Source organism: Oncorhynchus gorbuscha, linkage group LG25, assembly GCF_021184085.1.
Source record: "Oncorhynchus gorbuscha isolate QuinsamMale2020 ecotype Even-year linkage group LG25, OgorEven_v1.0, whole genome shotgun sequence".
NCBI classification, from domain to species: domain Eukaryota; kingdom Metazoa; phylum Chordata; class Actinopteri; order Salmoniformes; family Salmonidae; genus Oncorhynchus; species Oncorhynchus gorbuscha.
In genome coordinates this window covers 356,529-378,455 of record NC_060197.1, presented here as the reverse complement: position 1 = coordinate 378,455, position 21,927 = coordinate 356,529, and the positions used below count along the sequence as shown (strand labels likewise).

Here is a 21,927-nt window from a genome sequence, read left to right as displayed (position 1 = left end):
AAACCACAAGGTCATCGCAGAGCGAGGGAGCAAGGGGAGAGAAACGAGAGACAGAAGAAAAGCTGTGGAACAGTGAGACTCTCCAGGGACTCACTCTCCAATCTCCCCCTCGCTGTCTGTCTGTGCGTGTCTGTCTGTGTGCGCGTGTGTGTACCTGGCGAGTGCAGGACTCTGTTATAGTGTTGAGCTTGAGGTGCAACACCTCAAGTTTTGGCACCTCCCTTGTTCTACTCCATCCCAGCTCTGTACCTCTCCACACCCCTCCCTCCCTTGTTCTACTCCATCCCAGCTCTGTACCTCTCCACACCCCTCCCTCCCTTGTTCTACTCCATCCCAGCTATGTACCTCTCCACACCCCTCCCTCCCTTGTTCTACTCCATCCCAGCTCTGTACCTCTACACACCCTCCCTCCCTTGTTCTACTCCATCCCAGCTCTGTACCTCTCCACACCCCCCTCCCTCCCTTGTTCTACTCCATCCCAGCTCTGTACCTCTACCTCTCCACACCTGTACCTCCCAGTTCTACTCTCCCAGCTCTGTACCTCTCCACACCCCTCCCTCCCTTGTTCTACTCCATCCCAGCTCTGTACCTCTCCACACCCCTCCCTCCCTCCCTTGTTCTACTCCATCCCAGCTCTGTACCTCTCCACACCCCTCCCTCCCTTGTTCTACTCCATCCCAGCTCTGTACCTCTCCACACCCCGCCCTCCCTTGTTCTACTCCATCCCAGCTCTGTACCTCTCCACACCCCTCCCTCCCTTGTTCTACTCCATCCCAGCTCTGTACCTCTCCACACCCCTCCCTCCCTTGTTCTACTCCATCCCAGCTCTGTACCTCTCCACACCCCTCCCTCCCTTGCTCTACTCCATCCCAGCTCTGTACCTCTCCACACCCCTCCCTCCCTTGTTCTACTCCATCCCAGCTCTGTACCTCTCCACACCCCTCCCTCCCTTACCTTGTAGTTCTCCACTCTTGCTGTACAGCTCTCTCCGCTGTTCCCTCAGGTAGGCACTCATGCTGATGGCGTGAGACGACGACTCAAACCTGGAAGAGAGAAACACACATTCACTCGAGCCTGTCTGTTTGTGTAGTCACTCTAGCCTGATCCCAGATGTGTTTGTAACGTCACTCTAGCCTGGTCCCAGATGTGTTTGTAACGTCACTCTAGCCTGGTCCCAGATGTGTTTGTAACGTCACTCTAGCCTGGTCCCAGATGTGTTTGTAACGTCACTCTAGCCTGGTCCCAGATGTGTTTGTAAGTCACTCTAGCCTGGTCCCAGATGTGTTGGTAACGTCACTCTAGCCTGGTCCCAGATGTGTTTGTAACGTCACTCTAGCCTGGTCCCAGATGTGTTTGTAACGTCACTCTAGCCTGGTCCCAGATGTGTTTGTATAGTCACTCTAGCCTGGTCCCAGATGTGTTTGTAACGTCACTCTAGCCTGGTCCCAGGTATGTTTGTGTAGTCACTCTAGCCTGGTCCCAGGTATGTTTGTGTAGTCACTCTAGCCTGGTCCCAGATGTGTTTGTGTAGTCACTCTAGCCTGGTCCCAGATGTGTTTGTGTAGTCACTCTAGCCTGGTCCCAGATGTGTTTGTAACGTCACTCTAGCCTGGTCCCAGATGTGTTTGTAACGTCACTCTAGCCTGGTCCCAGATGTGTTTGTAACGTCACTCTAGCCTGGTCCCAGATGTGTTTGTAACGTCACTCTAGCCTGGTCCCAGATGTGTTTGTAACGTCACTCTAGCCTGGTCCCAGATGTGTTTGTAACGTCACTCTAGCCTGGTCCCAGATGTGTTTGTAACGTCACTCTAGCCTGGTCCCGGATGTGTTTGTAACGTCACTCTAGCCTGGTCCCGGATGTGTTTGTAACGTCACTCTAGCCTGGTCCCAGATGTGTTTGTAACGTCACTCTAGCCTGGTCCCAGATGTGTTTGTAACGTCACTCTAGCCTGGTCCCAGATGTGTTTGTGTAGTCACTCTAGCCTGGTCCCAGATGTGTTTGTGTAGTCACTCTAGCCTGGTCCCAGATGTGTTTGTGTAGTCACTCTAGCCTGGTCCCAGATGTGTTTGTAACGTCACTCTAGCCTGGTCCCAGATGTGTTTGTAACGTCACTCTAGCCTGGTCCCGGATGTGTTTGTGTAGTCACTCTAGCCTGGTCCCAGATGTGTTTGTAACGTCACTCTAGCCTGGTCCCAGATGTGTTTGTGTAGTCACTCTAGCCTGGTCCCAGATGTGTTTGTAACGTCACTCTAGCCTGGTCCCAGATGTGTTTGTAACGTCACTCTAGCCTGGTCCCAGATGTGTTTGTGTAGTCTCTCTAGCCTGGTCCCAGATGTGTTGGTAACGTCACTCTAGCCTGGTCCCAGATGTGTTGGTAACGTCACTCTAGCCTGGTCCCAGATGTGTTTGTGTAGTCACTCTAGCCTGGTCCCAGATGTGTTTGTAACGTCACTCTAGCCTGGTCCCAGATGTGTTTGTAACGTCACTCTAGCCTGGTCCCAGATGTGTTTGTAACGTCACTCTAGCCTGGTCCCAGATGTGTTTGTAACGTCACTCTAGCCTGGTCCCAGATGTGTTTGTAACGTCACTCTAGCCTGGTCCCGGATGTGTTTGTAACGTCACTCTAGCCTGGTCCCAGATGTGTTTGTAACGTCACTCTAGCCTGGTCCCAGATGTGTTTGTAACGTCACTCTAGCCTGGTCCCAGATGTGTTTGTGTAGTCACTCTAGCCTGGTCCCAGATGTGTTTGTGTAGTCACTCTAGCCTGGTCCCAGATGTGTTTGTGTAGTCACTCTAGCCTGGTCCCAGATGTGTTTGTAACGTCACTCTAGCCTGGTCCCAGATGTGTTTGTGTAGTCACTCTAGCCTGGTCCCAGATGTGTTTGTGTAGTCACTCTAGCCTGGTCCCAGATGTGTTTGTAACGTCACTCTAGCCTGGTCCCAGATGTGTTTGTGTAGTCACTCTAGCCTGGTCCCAGATGTGTTTGTAACGTCACTCTAGCCTGGTCCCAGATGTGTTTGTAACGTCACTCTAGCCTGGTCCCAGATGTGTTTGTAACGTCACTCTAGCCTGGTCCCAGATGTGTTTGTAACGTCACTCTAGCCTGGTCCCAGATGTGTTTGTGTAGTCACTCTAGCCTGGTCCCAGATGTGTTTGTGTAGTCACTCTAGCCTGGTCCCAGATGTGTTTGTAACGTCACTCTAGCCTGGTCCCAGATGTGTTTGGTAACGTCACTCTAGCCTGGTCCCAGATGTGTTTGTAACGTCACTCTAGCCTGGTCCCAGATGTGTTTGTAACGTCACTCTAGCCTGGTCCCAGATGTGTTTGTAACGTCACTCTAGCCTGGTCCCAGATGTGTTTGTAACGTCACTCTAGCCTGGTCCCAGATGTGTTTGTAACGTCACTCTAGCCTGGTCCCAGATGTGTTTGTAACGTCACTCTAGCCTGGTCCCAGATGTGTTTGTAACGTCACTCTAGCCTGGTCCCAGATGTGTTTGTAACGTCACTCTAGCCTGGTCCCAGATGTGTTGGTAACCCAGAGCCTGGTCCCAGATGTGTTGGTAACGTCACTCTAGCCTGGTCCCAGATGTGTTTGTAACGTCACTCGCCTGGTCCCAGATGTGTTGGTAACGTCACTCTAGCCTGGTCCCAGATGTGTTGGTAACGTCACTCTAGCCTGGTCCCAGATGTGTTTGTGTAGTCACTCTAGCCTGGTCCCAGATGTGTTTGTGTAGTCACTGCCTGGTCCCAGATGTGTTTGTGTAGTCACTCTAGCCTGGTCCCAGATGTGTTTGTGTAGTCACTCTAGCCTGGTCCCAGATGTGTTTGTAACGTCACTCTAGCCTGGTCCCAGATGTGTTGGTAACGTCACTCTAGCCTGGTCCCAGATGTGTTTGTAACGTCACTCTAGCCTGGTCCCAGATGTGTTTGTAACGTCACTCTAGCCTGGTCCCAGATGTGTTTGTAACGTCACTCTAGCCTGGTCCCAGATGTGTTTGTAACGTCACTCTAGCCTGGTCCCAGATGTGTTTGGTAACGTCACTCTAGCCTGGTCCCAGATGTGTTGGTAACGTCACTCTAGCCTGGTCCCAGATGTGTTGGTAACGTCACTGGTCCCAGATGTGTTGGTAGCCTGCCTGTCCCAGATGTGTTTGTAACGTCACTCTAGCCTGGTCCCAGATGTGTTTGTAACGTCACTCTAGCCTGGTCCCAGATGTGTTTGTAACGTCACTCTAGCCTGGTCCCAGATGTGTTGGTAACGTCACTCTAGCCTGGTCCCAGATGTGTTTGCCTGGTCCCAGATGTGTTGGTAACGTCACTCTAGCCTGGTCCCAGATGTGTTGGTAACGTCACTCTAGCCTGGTCCCAGATGTGTTTGTAACGTCACTCTAGCCTGGTCCCAGATGTGTTGGTAACGTCACTCTAGCCTGGTCCCAGATGTGTTTGTAACGTCACTCTAGCCTGGTCCCAGATGTGTTTGTAACGTCACTCTAGCCTGGTCCCAGATGTGTTTGTAACGTCACTCTAGCCTGGTCCCAGATGTGTTTGTAACGTCACTCTAGCCTGGTCCCAGATGTGTTTGTAACGTCACTCTAGCCTGGTCCCAGATGTGTTTGTGTAGTCACTCTAGCCTGGTCCCAGATGTGTTGGTAACGTCACTCTAGCCTGGTCCCAGATGTGTTGGTAACGTCACTCTAGCCTGGTTCCAGATGTGTTTGTGTAGTCACTCTAGCCTGGTCCCAGATGTGTTTGTTTAGTCACTCTAGCCTGGTCCCAGATGTGTTTGTGTAGTCACTCTAGCCTGGTCCCAGATGTGTTTGTAACGTCACTCTAGCCTGGTCCCAGATGTGTTTGTGTAGTCACTCTAGCCTGGTCCCAGATGTGTTGGTAACGTCACTCTAGCCTGGTCCCAGATGTGTTGGTAACGTCACTCTAGCCTGGTCCCAGATGTGTTTGTGTAGTCACTCTAGCCTGGTCCCAGATGCGTTTGTGTAGTCACTCTAGCCTGGTCCCAGATGTGTTTGTAACGTCACTCTAGCCTGGTCCCAGATGTGTTGGTAACGTCACTCTAGCCTGGTCCCAGATGTGTTGGTAACGTCACTCTAGCCTGGTCCCAGATGTGTTTGTGTAGTCACTCTAGCCTGGTCCCAGATGTGTTGGTAACGTCACTCTAGCCTGGTCCCAGATGTGTTGGTAACGTCACTCTAGCCTGGTCCCAGATGTGTTTGTAACGTCACTCTAGCCTGGTCCCAGATGTGTTTGTAACGTCACTCTAGCCTGGTCCCAGATGTGTTGGTAACGTCACTCTAGCCTGGTCCCAGATGTGTTGGTAACGTCACTCTAGCCTGGTCCCAGATGTGTTTGTAACGTCACTCTAGCCTGGTCCCAGATGTGTTGGTAACGTCACGTCCCAGATGTGTTGGTAACGTCTCTAGCCTGGTCCCAGATGTGTTGGTAACGTCACTCTAGCCTGGTCCCAGATGTGTTTGTAACGTCACTCTAGCCTGGTCCCAGATGTGTTGGTAACGTCACTCTAGCCTGGTCCCAGATGTGTTGGTAACGTCACTCTAGCCTGGTCCCAGATGTGTTTGTAACGTCACTCTAGCCTGGTCCCAGATGTGTTGGTAACGTCACTCTAGCCTGGTCCCAGATGTGTTGGTAATGTCACTCTAGCCTGGTCCCAGATGTGTTTGTGTAGTCACTCTAGCCTGGTCCCAGATGTGTTTGTGTAGTCACTCTAGCCTGGTCCCAGATGTGTTTGTGTAGTCACTCTAGCCTGGTCCCAGATGTGTTTGTAACGTCACTCTAGCCTGGTCCCAGATGTGTTTGTAACGTCACTCTAGCCTGGTCCCAGATGTGTTGGTAACGTCACTCTAGCCTGGTCCCAGATGTGTTTGTAACGTCACTCTAGCCTGGTCCCAGATGTGTTTGTAACGTCACTCTAGCCTGGTCCCAGATGTGTTTGTAACGTCACTCTAGCCTGGTCCCAGATGTGTTTGTAACGTCACTCTAGCCTGGTCCCAGATGTGTTGGTAACGTCACTCTAGCCTGGTCCCAGATGTGTTTGTAACGTCACTCTAGCCTGGTCCCAGATGTGTTGGTAACGTCACTCTAGCCTGGTCCCAGATGTGTTGGTAACGTCACTCTAGCCTGGTCCCAGATGTGTTTGTAACGTCACTCTAGCCTGGTCCCAGATGTGTTTGTGTAGTCACTCTAGCCTGGTCCCAGATGTGTTTGTGTAGTCACTCTAGCCTGGTCCCAGATGTGTTTGTGTAGTCACTCTAGCCTGGTCCCAGATATGTTTGTGTAGTCACTCTAGCCTGGTCCCAGATGTGTTGGTAACGTCACTCTAGCCTGGTCCCAGATGTGTTTGTAACGTCACTCTAGCCTGGTCCCAGATGTGTTGGTAACCCAGCCTGGTCCCAGATGTGTTGTAACGTCACTCTAGCCTGGTCCCAGATGTGTTTAACGTCTAGCCTGGTCCCAGATGTGTTTGTGTAGTCACTCTAGCCTGGTCCCAGATGTGTTTGTGTAGTCACTCTAGCCTGGTCCCAGATGTGTTTGTGTAGTCACTCTAGCCTGGTCCCAGATGTGTTTGTAACGTCACTCTAGCCTTGTCCCAGATGTGTTTGTAACTCTAGCCTGGTCCCAGATGTGTTGGTAACGTCAGCCTGGTCCCAGATAGCCTGGTCCCAGATGTGTTTGTAACGTTCTAGCCTGGTCCCAGATGTGTTGGTAACGTCACTCTAGCCTCCCAGATGTGTTTGTAACTCTAGCCTGGTCCCAGATGTGTTTGTAACGTCACTCTAGCCTGGTCCCAGATGTGTTTGGTAACGTCACTCTAGCCTGGTCCCAGATGTGTTTGTAGTCCTCTAGCCTGGTCCCAGATGTGTTTGTGTAGTCACTCTAGCCTGGTCCCAGATGTGTTTGTAGTCACTCTCTAGCCTGGTCCCAGATGTGTTTGTAACGTCACTCTAGCCTGGTCCCAGATGTGTTGGTAACGTCACTCTAGCCTGGTCCCAGATGTGTTGGTAACGTCACTCTAGCCTGGTCCCAGATGTGTTTGTGTAGTCACTCTAGCCTGGTCCCAGATGTGTTTGTGTAGTCACTCTAGCCTGGTCCCAGATGTGTTTGTGTAGTCACTCTAGCCTGGTCCCAGATGTGTTTGTGTAGTCACTCTAGCCTTGTCCCAGATGTGTTGGTAACGTCACTCTAGCCTGGTCCCAGATGTGTTGGTAACGTCACTCTAGCCTGGTCCCAGATGTGTTTGTAACGTCACTCTAGCCTGGTCCCAGATGTGTTTGTAACGTCACTCTAGCCTGGTCCCAGATGTGTTGTAACGTCACTCTAGCCTGGTCCCAGATGTGTTGGTAACGTCACTCTAGCCTGGTCCCAGATGTGTTGGTAACGTCACTCTAGCCTGGTCCCAGATGTGTTGGTAACGCACTCTAGCCTGGTCCCAGATGTGTTGGTAACGTCACTCTAGCCTGGTCCCAGATGTGTTGGTAACGTCACTCTAGCCTGGTCCCAGATGTGTTGGTAACGTCACTCTAGCCTGGTCCCAGATGTGTTTGTAACGTCACTCTAGCCTGGTCCCAGATGTGTTGGTAACGTCACTCTAGCCTGGTCCCAGATGTGTTTGTAACGTCACTCTAGCCTGGTCCCAGATGTGTTGGTAACGTCACTCTAGCCTGGTCCCAGATGTGTTGGTAACGTCACTCTAGCCTGGTCCCAGATGTGTTGGTAACGTCACTCTAGCCTGGTCCCAGATGTGTTGGTAACGTCACTCTAGCCTGGTCCCAGATGTGTTTGTAACGTCACTCTAGCCTGGTCCCAGATGTGTTGGTAACGTCACTCTAGCCTGGTCCCAGATGTGTTGGTAACGTCACTCTAGCCTGGTCCCAGATGTGTTGGTAACGTCACTCTAGCCTGGTCCCAGATGTGTTTGTAACGTCACTCTAGCCTGGTCCCAGATGTGTTTGTAACGTCACTCTAGCCTGGTCCCAGATGTGTTTGTAACGTCACTCTAGCCTGGTCCCAGATGTGTTTGTGTAGTCACTCTAGCCTGGTCCCAGATGTGTTGGTAACGTCACTCTAGCCTGGTCCCAGATGTGTTGGTAACGTCACTCTAGCCTGGTCCCAGATGTGTTTGTGTAGTCACTCTAGCCTGGTCCCAGATGTGTTTGTTTAGTCACTCTAGCCTGGTCCCAGATATGTTTGTGTAGTCACTCTAGCCTGGTCCCAGATGTGTTTGTAACGTCACTCTAGCCTGGTCCCAGATGTGTTTGTGTAGTCACTCTAGCCTGGTCCCAGATGTGTTGGTAACGTCACTCTAGCCTGGTCCCAGATGTGTTTGTAACGTCACTCTAGCCTGGTCCCAGATGTGTTTGTAGTCACTCTAGCCTGGTCCCAGATGCTTTGTGTAGTCACTAGCCTGGTCCCAGATGTGTTTGTAACGTCACTCTAGCCTGGTCCCAGATGTGTTGGTAACGTCACTCTAGCCTGGTCCCAGATGTGTTGGTAACGTCACTCTAGCCTGGTCCCAGATGTGTTTGTGTAGTCACTCTAGCCTGGTCCCAGATGTGTTGGTAACGTCACTCTAGCCTGGTCCCAGATGTGTTGGTAACGTCACTCTAGCCTGGTCCCAGATGTGTTTGTAACGTCACTCTAGCCTGGTCCCAGATGTGTTTGTAACGTCACTCTAGCCTGGTCCCAGATGTGTTGGTAACGTCACTCTAGCCTGGTCCCAGATGTGTTGGTAACGTCACTCTAGCCTGGTCCCAGATGTGTTGGTAACGTCACTCTAGCCTGGTCCCAGATGTGTTGGTAACGTCACTCTAGCCTGGTCCCAGATGTGTTGGTAACGTCACTCTAGCCTGGTCCCAGATGTGTTTGTAACGTCACTCTAGCCTGGTCCCAGATGTGTTTGTAACGTCACTCTAGCCTGGTCCCAGATGTGTTGGTAACGTCACTCTAGCCTGGTCCCAGATGTGTTTGTAACGTCACTCTAGCCTGGTCCCAGATGTGTTTGTAACGTCACTCTAGCCTGGTCCCAGATGTGTTTGTAATGTCACTCTAGCCTGGTCCCAGATGTGTTTGTGCGTCACTCTAGCCTGGTCCCAGATGTGTTTGTGTAGTCACTCTAGCCTGGTCCCAGATATGTTTGTGTAGTCACTCTAGCCTGGTCCCAGATGTGTTGGTAACGTCACTCTAGCCTGGTCCCAGATGTGTTGGTAACGTCACTCTAGCCTGGTCCCAGATGTGTTTGTAACGTCACTCTAGCCTGGTCCCAGATGTGTTTGTAACGTCACTCTAGCCTGGTCCCAGATGTGTTTGGTAACGTCACTCTAGCCTGGTCCCAGATGTGTTTAACGTCACTCTAGCCTGGTCCCAGATGTGTTGGTAACGTCACTCTAGCCTGGTCCCAGATGTGTTGGTAACGTCACTCTAGCCTGGTCCCAGATGTGTTGGTAACGTCACTCTAGCCTGGTCCCAGATGTGTTTGTAACGTCACTCTAGCCTGGTCCCAGATGTGTTTGTAACGTCACTCTAGCCTGGTCCCAGATGTGTTTGTAACGTCACTCTAGCCTGGTCCCAGATGTGTTTGTAACGTCACTCTAGCCTGGTCCCAGATGTGTTTGGTAACGTCACTCTAGCCTGGTCCCAGATGTGTTGGTAACGTCACTTAGCCTGGTCCCAGATGTGATGGTAACGTCACTCTAGCCTGGTCCCAGATGTGTTGGTAACGTCACTCTAGCCTGGTCCCAGATGTGTTGGTAACGTCACTCTAGCCTGGTCCCAGATGTGTTTGTAACGTCACTCTAGCCTGGTCCCAGATGTGTTTGTAACGTCACTCTAGCCTGGTCCCAGATGTGTTGGTAACGTCACTCTAGCCTGGTCCCAGATGTGTTTGTAACGTCACTCTAGCCTGGTCCCAGATGTGTTTGTAACGTCACTCTAGCCTGGTCCCAGATGTGTTGGTAACGTCACTCTAGCCTGGTCCCAGATGTGTTTGTGTAGTCACTCTAGCCTGGTCCCAGATGTGTTTGTGTAGTCACTCTAGCCTGGTCCCAGATATGTTTGTGTAGTCACTCTAGCCTGGTCCCAGATGTGTTTGTGTAGTCACTCTAGCCTGGTCCCAGATGTGTTTGTGTAGTCACTCTAGCCTGGTCCCAGATGTGTTGGTAACGTCACTCTAGCCTGGTCCCAGATGTGTTGGTAACGTCACTCTAGCCTGGTCCCAGATGTGTTTGTGTAGTCACTCTAGCCTGGTCCCAGATGTGTTTGTGTAGTCACTCTAGCCTGGTCCCAGATGTGTTTGTAACGTCACTCTAGCCTGGTCCCAGATGTGTTTGTAACGTCACTCTAGCCTGGTCCCAGATGTGTTTGTAACGTCACTCTAGCCTGGTCCCAGATGTGTTTGTAACGTCACTCTAGCCTGGTCCCAGATGTGTTGGTAACGTCACTCTAGCCTGGTCCCAGATGTGTTGGTAACGTCACTCTAGCCTGGTCCCAGATGTGTTTGTAACGTCACTCTAGCCTGGTCCCAGATGTGTTGGTAACGTCACTCTAGCCTGGTCCCAGATGTGTTTGGTAACGTCACTCTAGCCTGGTCCCAGATGTGTTTGTAACGTCACTCTAGCCTGGTCCCAGATGTGTTGGTAACGTCACTCTAGCCTGGTCCCAGATGTGTTGGTAACGTCACTCTAGCCTGGTCCCAGATGTGTTTGTAACGTCACTCTAGCCTGGTCCCAGATGTGTTGGTAACGTCACTCTAGCCTGGTCCCAGATGTGTTTGTAACGTCACTCTAGCCTGGTCCCAGATGTGTTTGTAACGTCACTCTAGCCTGGTACCAGATGTGTTGGTAACGTCACTCTAGCCTGGTCCAGATGTGTTTGTAACGTCACTCTAGCCTGGTCCCAGGTCTGTTTGTGCTATCACTCTAGCCTGGTCCCAGGTCTGTTTGTGCTATCACTCTAGCCTGGTCCCAGGTCTGTTTGTGCTATCACTCTAGCCTGGTCCCAGGTCTGTTTGTGCTATCACTCTAGCCTGGTCCCAGGTCTGTTTGTGCTATCACTCTAGCCTGGTCCCAGGTCTGTTTGTGCTATCACTCTAGCCTGGTCCCAGGTCTGTTTGTGCTATCACTCTAGCCTGGTCCCAGGTCTGTTTGTGCTATCACTCTAGCCTGGTCCCAGGTCTGTTTGTGCTATCACTCTAGCCTGGTCCCAGGTCTGTTTGTGCTATCACTCTAGCCTGGTCCCAGGTCTGTTTGTGCCATCACTCTAGCCAGGTCTGTTTCTGCTGTCTTGCCAACTCCTATGGACATTGTCACGGCTTAGCCACACCGATCAGGGACTAGACTACTGTCACTCCTACTCAGAGACACATAGCTCACACTACAGAGGTCAGCAGTTAACACCTGGAGATACTACTACAGGTCTGCCTTGTGGTTGGGGTACATTATGTAAAATGGCTTTGGCTAAGTCTGTATGCTCCATGTGTGAAGTTGCATGGTTTTGAAATGGTTCCAGTTAGACACTGCAACAGCCTGAATCAGCACACTAATACTATAGACATCCCTACTGTACAGTAACTTGGTTCTGTTAGGGTTCTGAGGTGTAGGGGACATTTTCCCCTTTTCCTTGACTAAAAAGCACTTTCAAAGGACATTCTCCATCAAGTCAAGCATGTTTTATAGTACAGAAGGAGGCTTAATCTAGGTCTGGTAAAACTGTCCCTCAATGCTCAAGTGTTTTAGCCTATCGGTCTCTTACTTGAAGAGGGACTGCTTGGCACGTTGGGGTTTCTTCTTGGCGAAGAAGGCTGCGAACTCGCTGCCGGTGCTGGCGTAGGTGAGCTGGGCAGAGGGCTCGGCAGCACTTTTAGTGTTCTTCACATCCAGGTAGTCCATCAACAGAACCTACAGAACATTGACATTTCAGTCATTTAGCAAAGGCTTGTGTACCTACTTAGATTTATCAGACTCTCTGGGAGCGACTTCCAACAAACGCATTCCACTAAGTTAAGTAAAACAATATATATTACATGTCATCAATGACAACTCACTGACAGAGGGCTGAAGTTCTTTGTTTTTCAAGGTAGGATTCATCCAAAGGAGTGGAGTATAGAGCAACAGCCATCACTGTGAATGGTGACAATCTGGTCTAATCTACGATCCTCCCAACAACACACCACACAACTAATGTACCTATTCTAATGTCAGTCCATGTGTGTAATAGCATTATGTCATATAATACATTGAACATAAGGAATTATGCTGTCAACAGAACAACGATCTATAACTGATTATGTCATCGAGGTTAATACAACAATCCACGAAAGAGTTCCGGCGAGTCATCAAAATATCACATCCCCCATTTCTTAGTCCGTCTGCGTATTTAAAACCCACTACATCCTTGTCTCATCAACGCTCATAAATACCTTATACAGATCTAACAGCAGCCCCAGACTGACAGATATTGAAGATGTCGGGTAAGGAAGTTAACTTTCCTGGTTGTCTTCTCCCAGTATCTCCCCATCTCTTTCTCTCTCCAGGACTACATATGTTCTAAATTAGACTCCCATTCCTAATGTCTTCATCATTTAGCAGGGCCATTTAGCCCGTGTCGTTCTAATTCTGACCCACGTCGTGGTGGGGCGGCCCAAAGTGGGGCGAGAGTAATGGTGGAGCAGATGGAAACACAGTCGCCCTCTAATGATGTCATTACTGCTGGAGAAAAGACCCCCGTCACCACGGAAGGAAGACTTCAGCACACAGACTAGTGTGAGCAAACTGGCATGGACACACACACACCTACCCAGCCCTGCCCTGACAACACACACACCTACCCAGCCCTGCCCTGACAACACACACACCTACCCAGCCCCTCCCCTGACAACACACACACACCTACCCAGCCCCTCCCCTGACAACACACACACACCTACCCAGCCCCTCCCCTGACAACACACACACACCTACCCACCCCTCCCCTGACAACACACACACCTACCCAGCCCCTCCCTGACAACACACACACCTACCCACTACACAGACACACAAACATACCCAGCCCTCCGCTGACAACACACACACCTACCCAGCCCCTCCCCTGACAACACACACACCTACCCAGCCCCTCCCCTGACAACACACACACCTACCCAGCCCCTCCCCTGACAACACATACCTACCCAGCCCCTCCCCCCCTGACAACACACACACCTACCCAGCCCCTCCCCCCTGACACCACACACCTACCTACCCACCCCTCCCCTGACAACACACACATACCCCTCCCCTGACCCACCCCTCCCCCTGACAAAACACATACCTACCCAGCCCCTCCCCTGACACACACACACCTACACACACACACCTACCCAGCCCCTCCCCTGACAACACACACATACCTACCCAGCCCCTCCCCTGACAACACACACACCTACCCACTACACAGACACACAAACATACCCAGCCATTCCCTAACAACACACACACCCCTCCCCCACCCACTCCCCTGACAACACACACACCTACCCAGCCCCTCCCAACACACACACCTACCCAGCCCCTCCCAACACACACACCTACCCAGCCCCTCCCAACACACACACCTACCCAGCCCCTCCCAACACACACACCTACCCAGCCCCTCCCCTGACAACACACACCTACCCAGCCCCTCCCCTGACAACACACACCTACCCAGCCCCTCCCCTGACAACACACACACCTACCTAGCCCCTCCCCTGACAACACACACACCTACCTAGCCCCTCCCCTGACAACACACACACCTACCCAGTACCTCCCCTGACAACACACATACCTACCCAGCCCCTCCCCTGACAACACAGATACCTACCCAGCCCCACCCCTGACAACACACACCTACCTACCCAGCCCCACACCTGACAACACACACCTACCTACCCACCACTCCCCTGACAACACACACACCTACCCAGCCCCTCCCCTGACAACACACACACCTACCCAGCCCCTCCCCTGACAACACACAAACCTACCCAGCCCCTCCCCTGACAACACACAAACCTACCCAGCCCCCAGCCCCTCCCCTGACAACACACACGTCGACCCACTACACAGACACTTTTTCCCTTCTCTCCCCCTCTGGAAGCCATCACTCAGGCCCCCCTGCCCTCTAGCGACACCGTGCAAGCCTAGCAGAGAGCGCTAATCCTGTCAGTGTATTAATTACTAATGACCATGTGATCTGCTGATGGAGCGCGGCCCACTACCTAACCCGGGAGACTTAATTAAATGCCGGCGTTAGGCTGATGAAGGGGCTCCGACCCTAATATATTGCATTAGAGGGAGTAAACTTGAAGCAATTAACCACACCAATAGGACCGACAGACGGCCAGAAGTAAGGACGGAAGTGAGGATGGACGGACGGACGGACGGACGGACGGACGGACGGAAGGAAGGAAGGAAGGAAGGAAGGAAGGAAGGAAGGAAGGAAGGAAGGACAGAGGGTATGAACAGAACAGATGAGAGAGGGGGAAATGAGAATAAGCGATATCCTCTGGTTTGAAAGGAGATCAGATGGTGGTGGTTTCCCCTGACTTGCTAGGAGTATCACAGATTATTGTTAAATAAGAGACATTTATTTTTGGAAATTCATGACAGGCACACAAACATTTGTTTATATATAGAGTGCATTTCAATCACAGATAAAAACAGCGGGTTACTTAAGACCGAAAGGACAGGTGGGAGGTTAGTCTGGGAGGACGGGTGGCCGTATAATGTCTAGCAGCCCAAACAAATCAGGTTATGAACAACTTCCTACTTTTTAACTACTTAGCGATCATGTTAGTTAAACCTAACCCTTTAATTACTTAGCTAGCATGTTACCTAATCCTAACCTTAACCCCTAGTCCAGCTAACGTTAGCTACCTAGCTAGCCTAGCTAACATTAGCTGACAAGCTAACTTAAGACAATAAATTGGGATTTGTCTAATGTACACAGATGTGTTATGTAGAAAGAAAATAATATAATAATACACACGAAGTGCGTTATGAAGAAAAGAAAATGAAATGACCTCTGAAGACAACATCAAATCAAATGTATGGAATGTGCCTTGGAAAACCCCTCTAACACTTTGCCAAAGTCTCTGTTGCCTAGGCAACGGGTGGACTGTCGGTCAACCATGACTTGGTTATTTTACACTGAAACAACACCTCAACGGACAAGTGATGCTATCATACCCAATACTTAACAACATTTTCACTAAATAGATAGGCTTTCAACTTACTCTGTAAAGTTCTGGAAATAAAAGTTAGCAAAATGAGAAGGAGTAAAAAGCAACCAACAGCTTCTCCAGGTTAATTCCAGTCAAGACAGGCACTGATACATGGGATGATAAATAACACTTTGGCTGCTACAAGTTATCTGGTCTTGGCTGTAGTGGATTTGCCTTGGTTACTGCAACTGTTCCTCCCTCTATCTGCTCTGCCATTTCACTGGCCCTCCAAAATGTAAGTAACATGCATTTTAAATAGCCGGATATGCAACAAAAATGTCAATTGTGAAATTATTTCAAACCCCCAACCCGAGTGCGTGTGTGCATGCGTGCATGTGTGTGTGCATAAATGCCCAGACGGGCGGTCATTTTTATTGTTTGATGGTAACTGTGGTGTGTGTGTGTAGGAGAGAGGTGTTTTGGGCGTTAGGATCGGGGTGCGATACGGGGCGCTCATGTGATTCAAATCACCTTTATTCCAGCAACAATAACATCTCATTCCAAACACCTTTCTCCTCAAACATATTCGGTCTTATTACCATCAACTTTAAATGGTCAGGTAGATGCCTCATTACCCTAACAGACCTCACAGAGGCAAAGAGACAAGGATGGGAAGGTTGGCTGCTGCTCTCAATAGAGAAACGGAATTAGGATTGGAGAGAGAGGAGAGGATGCTAGGGAGAGCTGAGGAGAGGATGCTAGGGAGAGCTGAGGAGAGGATGCTAGAGAGAGCAGAGGAGAGAATGCTAGAGAGAGCGGAGGAGAGAATGCTAGAGAGAGAGCGGAGGAGAGAATGCTAGAGAGAGCGGAGGTGATAATGCTAGGGAGAGCAGAGGAGAGAACGCTCGGGAGAACCGAGAAGAGAATGCTCGGGAGAGCAGAGGAGAGAATGCTAGAGAGAGCGGAGGAGAGAATGCTAGAGAGAGCGGAGGAGAGAACGCTCGGGAGAGCAGAGGAGAGAACGCTCGGGAGAACCGAGGAGAGAATGCTCGGGAGAGCAGAGGAGAGAATGCTCGGGAGAGCAGAGGAGAGAATGCTCGGGAGAGCAGAGGAGAGAATGCTAGAGAGAGCGGAGGAGAGAATGCTAGAGAGAGCGGAGGTGATAATGCTAGAGAGAGCTGAGGAGAGGATGCTAGAGAGAGCGGAGGTGATAATGCTAGAGAGAGCAGAGGAGAGAACGCTCGGGAGAACCGAGGAGAGAATGCTCGGGAGAACCGAGGAGAGAATGCTCGGGAGAACGGAGGAGAGAATGCTCGAGAGAGCGGAGGAGAGAATGCTAGAGAGAGCGGAGGAGAGAATGCTAGAGAGAGCGGAGGAGAGAATGCTAGAGAGAGCTGAGGAGAGGATGCTAGAGAGAGCGGAGGTGATAATGCTAGAGAGAGCGGAGGTGATAATGCTAGGGAGAGCAGAGGAGAGAATGCTCGGGAGAGCAGAGGAGAGAATGCTAGAGAGAGCGGAGGAGAGAATGCTAGAGAGAGCGGAGGAGAGAACGCTCGGGAGAGCAGAGGAGAGAACACTCGGGAGAACCGAGGAGAGAATGCTCGGGAGAGCAGAGGAGAGAATGCTCGGGAGAGCAGAGGAGAGAATGCTCGGGAGAGCAGAGGAGAGAATGCTAGAGAGAGCGGAGGAGAGAATGCTAGAGAGAGCGGAGGTGATAATGCTAGAGAGAGCTGAGGAGAGGATGCTAGAGAGAGCAGAGGTGATAATGCTAGAGAGAGCAGAGGAGAGAACGCTCGGGAGAACCGAGGAGAGAATGCTCGGGAGAACCGAGGAGAGAATGCTCGGGAGAACCGAGGAGAGAATGCTCGGGAGAACGGAGGAGAGAATGCTAGAGAGAGCGGAGGAGAGAATGCTAGAGAGAGCGGAGGAGAGAATGCTAGAGAGAGCGGAGGAGAGAATGCTAGAGAGAGCAGAGGTGATAATGCTAGGGAGAGCTGAGGAGAGGATGCTAGAGAGAGCGGAGGTGATAATGCTAGAGAGAGCTGAGGAGAGAATGCTAGAGAGAGCGGAGGTGATAATGCTCGGGAGAGCAGAGGAGAGAATGCTAGAGAGAGCGGAGGTGATAATGCTAGAGAGAGCTGAGGAGAGGATGCTAGAGAGAGCGGAGGTGATAATGCTAGAGAGAGCGGAGGTGATAATGCTAGGGAGAGCAGAGGAGAGAACGCTCGGGAGAACCGAGGAGAGAACGCTCGGTAGAGCAGAGGAGAGAATGCTCGGGAGAGCAGAGGAGAGAATGCTAGAGAGAGCGGAGGTGATAATGCTAGAGAGAGCGGAGGTGATAATGCTAGGGAGAGCAGAGGAGAGAACGCTAGGGAGAACCGAGGAGAGAACGCTCAGGAGAACCGAGGAGAGAATGCTCGGGAGAGCAGAGGAGAGAATGCTAGAGAGAGCGGAGGAGAGAATGCTAGAGAGAGCGGAGGTGATAATGCTAGAGAGAGCAGAGGAGAGAACGCTCGGGAGAACCGAGGAGAGAACGCTCGGGAGAACCGAGGAGAGAACGCTCGGGAGAACCGAGGAGAGAATGCTCGGGAGAACCGAGGAGAGAATGCTCGGGAGAGCAGAGGAGAGAATGCTCGTGAGAGCAGAGGAGAGAATTCTCGGGAGAGCAGAGGAGAGAATGCTAGAGAGAGCAGAGGAGAGAATGCTAGAGAGAGCAGAGGAGAGAATGCTCGGGAGAACCGAGGAGAGAATGCTCGGGAGAACCGAGGAGAGAATGCTCGGGAGAACCGAGGAGAGAATGCTCGGGAGAGGAGAGAATGCTAGGGACAGGAGAGGAGAATGGTAGGGAGAGGAGAATGGTAGGGAGAGGAGAATGGTAGGGAGAGGAGAATGGTAGGGAGAGGAGAATGGTAGGGAGAGGAGAATGGTAGGGAGAGGAGAATGGTAGGGAGAGGAGAATGGTAGGGAGAGGAGAATGGTAGGGAGAGGAGGAGAGACCAGAGGGAGAAAGGGAGAAAGGGAGAAAGGAACAGAAAGGGAGAGAGAATGAGTTGAAGGCTTTGGTCACAAGCGACTTAGGGATGATGAACAACAAAATGATCACAGCTGACAACACATGAGCGCCCCGTGTGGCACCTCAAGACTAACGCTATAACAGAGGCCAGAGCTTGTTAGCTAGTCTCACACATTCCCAGCACATAGGCCTACGCACACAAAACACACACGAATGCACGCACACACTCTCACAAACATGCATACTCAATATGTAGCCTACGCACACACACACACAACAAAGGTCCAGCGCACATCGAAGACAACAGCAACAAGGTGGAACAGAGACAAAGCGGAGCCTTGCTAACTACACCAACAAAACAAACAACAGCGATGCACACAGATGCATATGAATGCAAACCAGAGCCGAGTGCACATCTCTGCTCCACATCAAACAACCGTAATGACTGTGAATGCAATTAATGCCCCTGAAAGCGTTTCTGAAAACAACAAAATAATGAATGCGTTTCATGGCTTGAATGCTATGCTAATGGCATAATGCTATGGATCTTATGCTCCCTCGGTCCGACATAGAGCTAATATTGGCCAATAACATCCTGTGGATTTAGAGCCCTGTTCATGCAGAATAAATAGTCTATGAAGATGTCCATAATGACACCACTATTCGGTACTAGTTGCTGTGTTCAGATGGTATCTGCTGCTATTTCATTTGGTTTTGTTGTGTTCTGTTCATCTTTTCTTCTCCTGTTTGTCTTTATTATTATTATTTATAAAGAAATTAAAAATTAAAAAATGATTTCAAGTCTGGTTTTACGTCTGGTTCATGTTTGAGTTGAGGGAGTTGAGGGATAAAGGCTAACTTGTCTCTAATGTAGCCATTAGCCAAGCTGTTGATGAAGCCAGTGACTGGAAGTCTACAGGTATAGTAGCATACGCTAGCGTGCCGGAACACGTCCAATCACTGCGCTTCCAGTCATCATGCTCGTGACACGACCTTTAACTTCCTTCATACTGCACCCAGAGACATAAAAATGGTTTCCACAAGTTCATTTGACTCTGGTCAAGCAGAAGAATGCAGCACCTCATATAGATTTGCCTCATATTTAGCAGTGCACTAATGTATCCTAGTTGTACCACTGACATACAGTAGCCAAGAAAACAAAGCCATGCATGTAGCCTAGTGACTGAAGTCCCGATGGATGGCACATGACAGTGTTCCATTATTGGAGGGTGGGAGCCGGGTCGGACTCTACTGACCCCTACCAAACAGGCGTCATGGTACGGCCCCAGATTGGGCCAGCAGTAAAGAAATTAGATTGTCACCATTGGGGACTTGTACTGTGACCTTCACAGGGGTGACTGGCTGGCTGACGAACTCTTTGAAACCCCCATGGCTAGCTGCCACCCCAATCTGCAGAAGGAGAGATGAGATGTGAGGCCGCACTTCAAGAGAGGGATGCTTTAACACACAGCAAATCAATATTCATGGCCGTGTACCAAGAAAGATCATTGGGAAATGGGTAGCGAATAAAGCCGCTGAGAAACTGCAAATCGCTCTTCACACCAGATAATAAACTGAGCCCGGAGTTCATGGATGGTGAATGTTTGACACACACACTTTGATAACCGAGTGTTGGCCACCATTTTCAGCTCCCCCACACAAAGACAACCACTATATTAGCCATTGTTCCTCTATACACTCGAGTGACTTGGGTCTGGTCCCAAAACTAAATCAGCCCGCTGGGCTGCAGTTATTGCCTGTTTGTTCTCTCAGGAGAAAAGGCATTATGGACGGGTGCCACTGTCGTACACTACCAGCAGCGAAGCCAACCTCCTAACCTGCGTTTCCTTTGTGCTGGGAGAGGAAGTGTGTGTGTCTTAATGAGCAGGATACACAAGGCTTTGTTGGGTCTATTTCAGTAGTCCTGAAGAATCAGTCTAATTAACCAACGCAGCCCACTGAAGAGGTTCCAGGAGTACACCTGTGATGGGATGGCTGAGGAGTCCAATAAAAGGATTCCAGGAGAATACCTGTGGTGGGATGGCTGAGGAGTCCATTAAAAGGATTCCAGGAGAATACCTGTGATGGGATGGCTGAGGAGTCCATTAAAATGATTCCAGGAGAATACCTGTGATGGGATGGCTGAGGAGTCCATTAAAGGGATTCCAGGAGAATTTTATTTATTTCACCTTTATTTAACCAGGTAGGCAAGTTGAGAACAAGTTCTCATTTACAATTGCGACCTGGCCAAGATACCTGTGATGGGATGGCTGAGGAGTCCATTAAAGGGATTCCAGGAGAATACCTGTGATGGGATGGCTGAGGAGTCCATTAAAATGATTCCAGGAGAATACCTGTGGTGGGATGGCTGAGGAGTCCATTAAAAGGATTCCAGGAGAATACCTGTGATGGGATGGCTGCGGAGTCCATTAAAGGGATTCCAGGAGAATACCTGTGGTGGGATGGCTGAGGAGTCCATTAAAGGGATTCCAGGAGAATACCTGTGGTGGGATGGCTGAGGAGTCCATTAAAGGGATTCCAGGAGAATACCTGTGGTGGGATGGCTGAGGAGTCCATTAAAGGGATTCCAGGAGAATACCTGTGGTGGGATGGCTGAGTCCATTAAAAGGATTCCAGGAGAATACCTGTGATGGGATGGCTGAGGAGTCCATTAAAATGATTCCAGGAGAATACCTGTGATGGGATGGCTGAGGAGTCCATTAAAGGGATTCCAGGAGAATTTTATTTATTTCACCTTTATTTAACCAGGTAGGCAAGTTGAGAACAAGTTCTCATTTACAATTGCGACCTGGCCAAGATACCTGTGATGGGATGGCTGAGGAGTCCATTAAAGGGATTCCAGGAGAATACCTGTGATGGGATGGCTGAGGAGTCCATTAAAGCGATTCCAGGAGAATACCTGTGATGGGATGGCTGAGGAGTCCATTAAAGGGATTCCAGGAGAATACCTGTGGTGGGATGGCTGAGGAGTCCATTAAAGGGATGGCTGAAGAGTCCATTAAAGGGATGGCTGAGGAGTCCATTAAAGGGATGGCTGAGGAGTCCATTAAAGGGATGGCTGAGGAGTCCATTAAAGGGATGGCTGAGGAGTCCATTAAAGGGATGGCTGAGGAGTCCATTAAAGGAAAATAAAGAAATAAACAGGACTCTGTGTACTTTGACTTCCTTTCTGTCCATCAAAGTCATCCAGAGAATTATCTCGGTAATCAATGAGCTCTTTGATTGTTTCGGTCTTCTGCTTCTCCCTCATGCCTTTTTGGAACTTTGTGAACTTTACTAGTGAAATACATTCTTTTAGGAATGGAGTCCCCCTAGACACATGTTTTTGTTGAAAATGTATCGATTGACATCTCAGCTGGTGGCTTCGAGTGAAAGCCCCAAAAATTGCCTTGGGCACGAAAAGATTTCACTCCCTGACTTGACCTTCCAAAAACCTTAGAACGTTCAGAGAAAAGCTTTGTCCAGCTCTTTCCCCTCTGGACTGGACCAACTGGACCGTACTACTTTTCATCATCCCTCTGAAGACTTTGACAAAGAAACATCTCTACAGGCAGCCTGTTGCATTTCATTCCTCTTGTTGTCCTTGCTTTGACACTTCTTTGGACTGAAGAGACATAGAAAGAGGAAAACCATCAATAGCAAGTCTAAGCAAGCATGACCCTGGCAATGGGTCTACATGG

General features: G+C 50.3%; 1 protein-coding gene across 1 annotated transcript in view; it reads right to left on the bottom strand.

Moving 5' to 3' along the window:
• The window catches only part of LOC124013545 (exocyst complex component 4-like), a 200,317-nt gene that overhangs the window by 113,301 nt on the left and 65,089 nt on the right, over positions 1–21,927 (bottom strand). Inside the window, exons 8-9 of the mRNA XM_046327873.1 lie at positions 11,778–11,923; positions 955–1,043 (exon numbers count right to left, since the gene is read on the bottom strand). Of these exons, the coding sequence (XP_046183829.1) occupies positions 955–1,043; positions 11,778–11,923 (235 nt within the window). The remainder of the gene's footprint in view (positions 1–954; positions 1,044–11,777; positions 11,924–21,927) is intronic.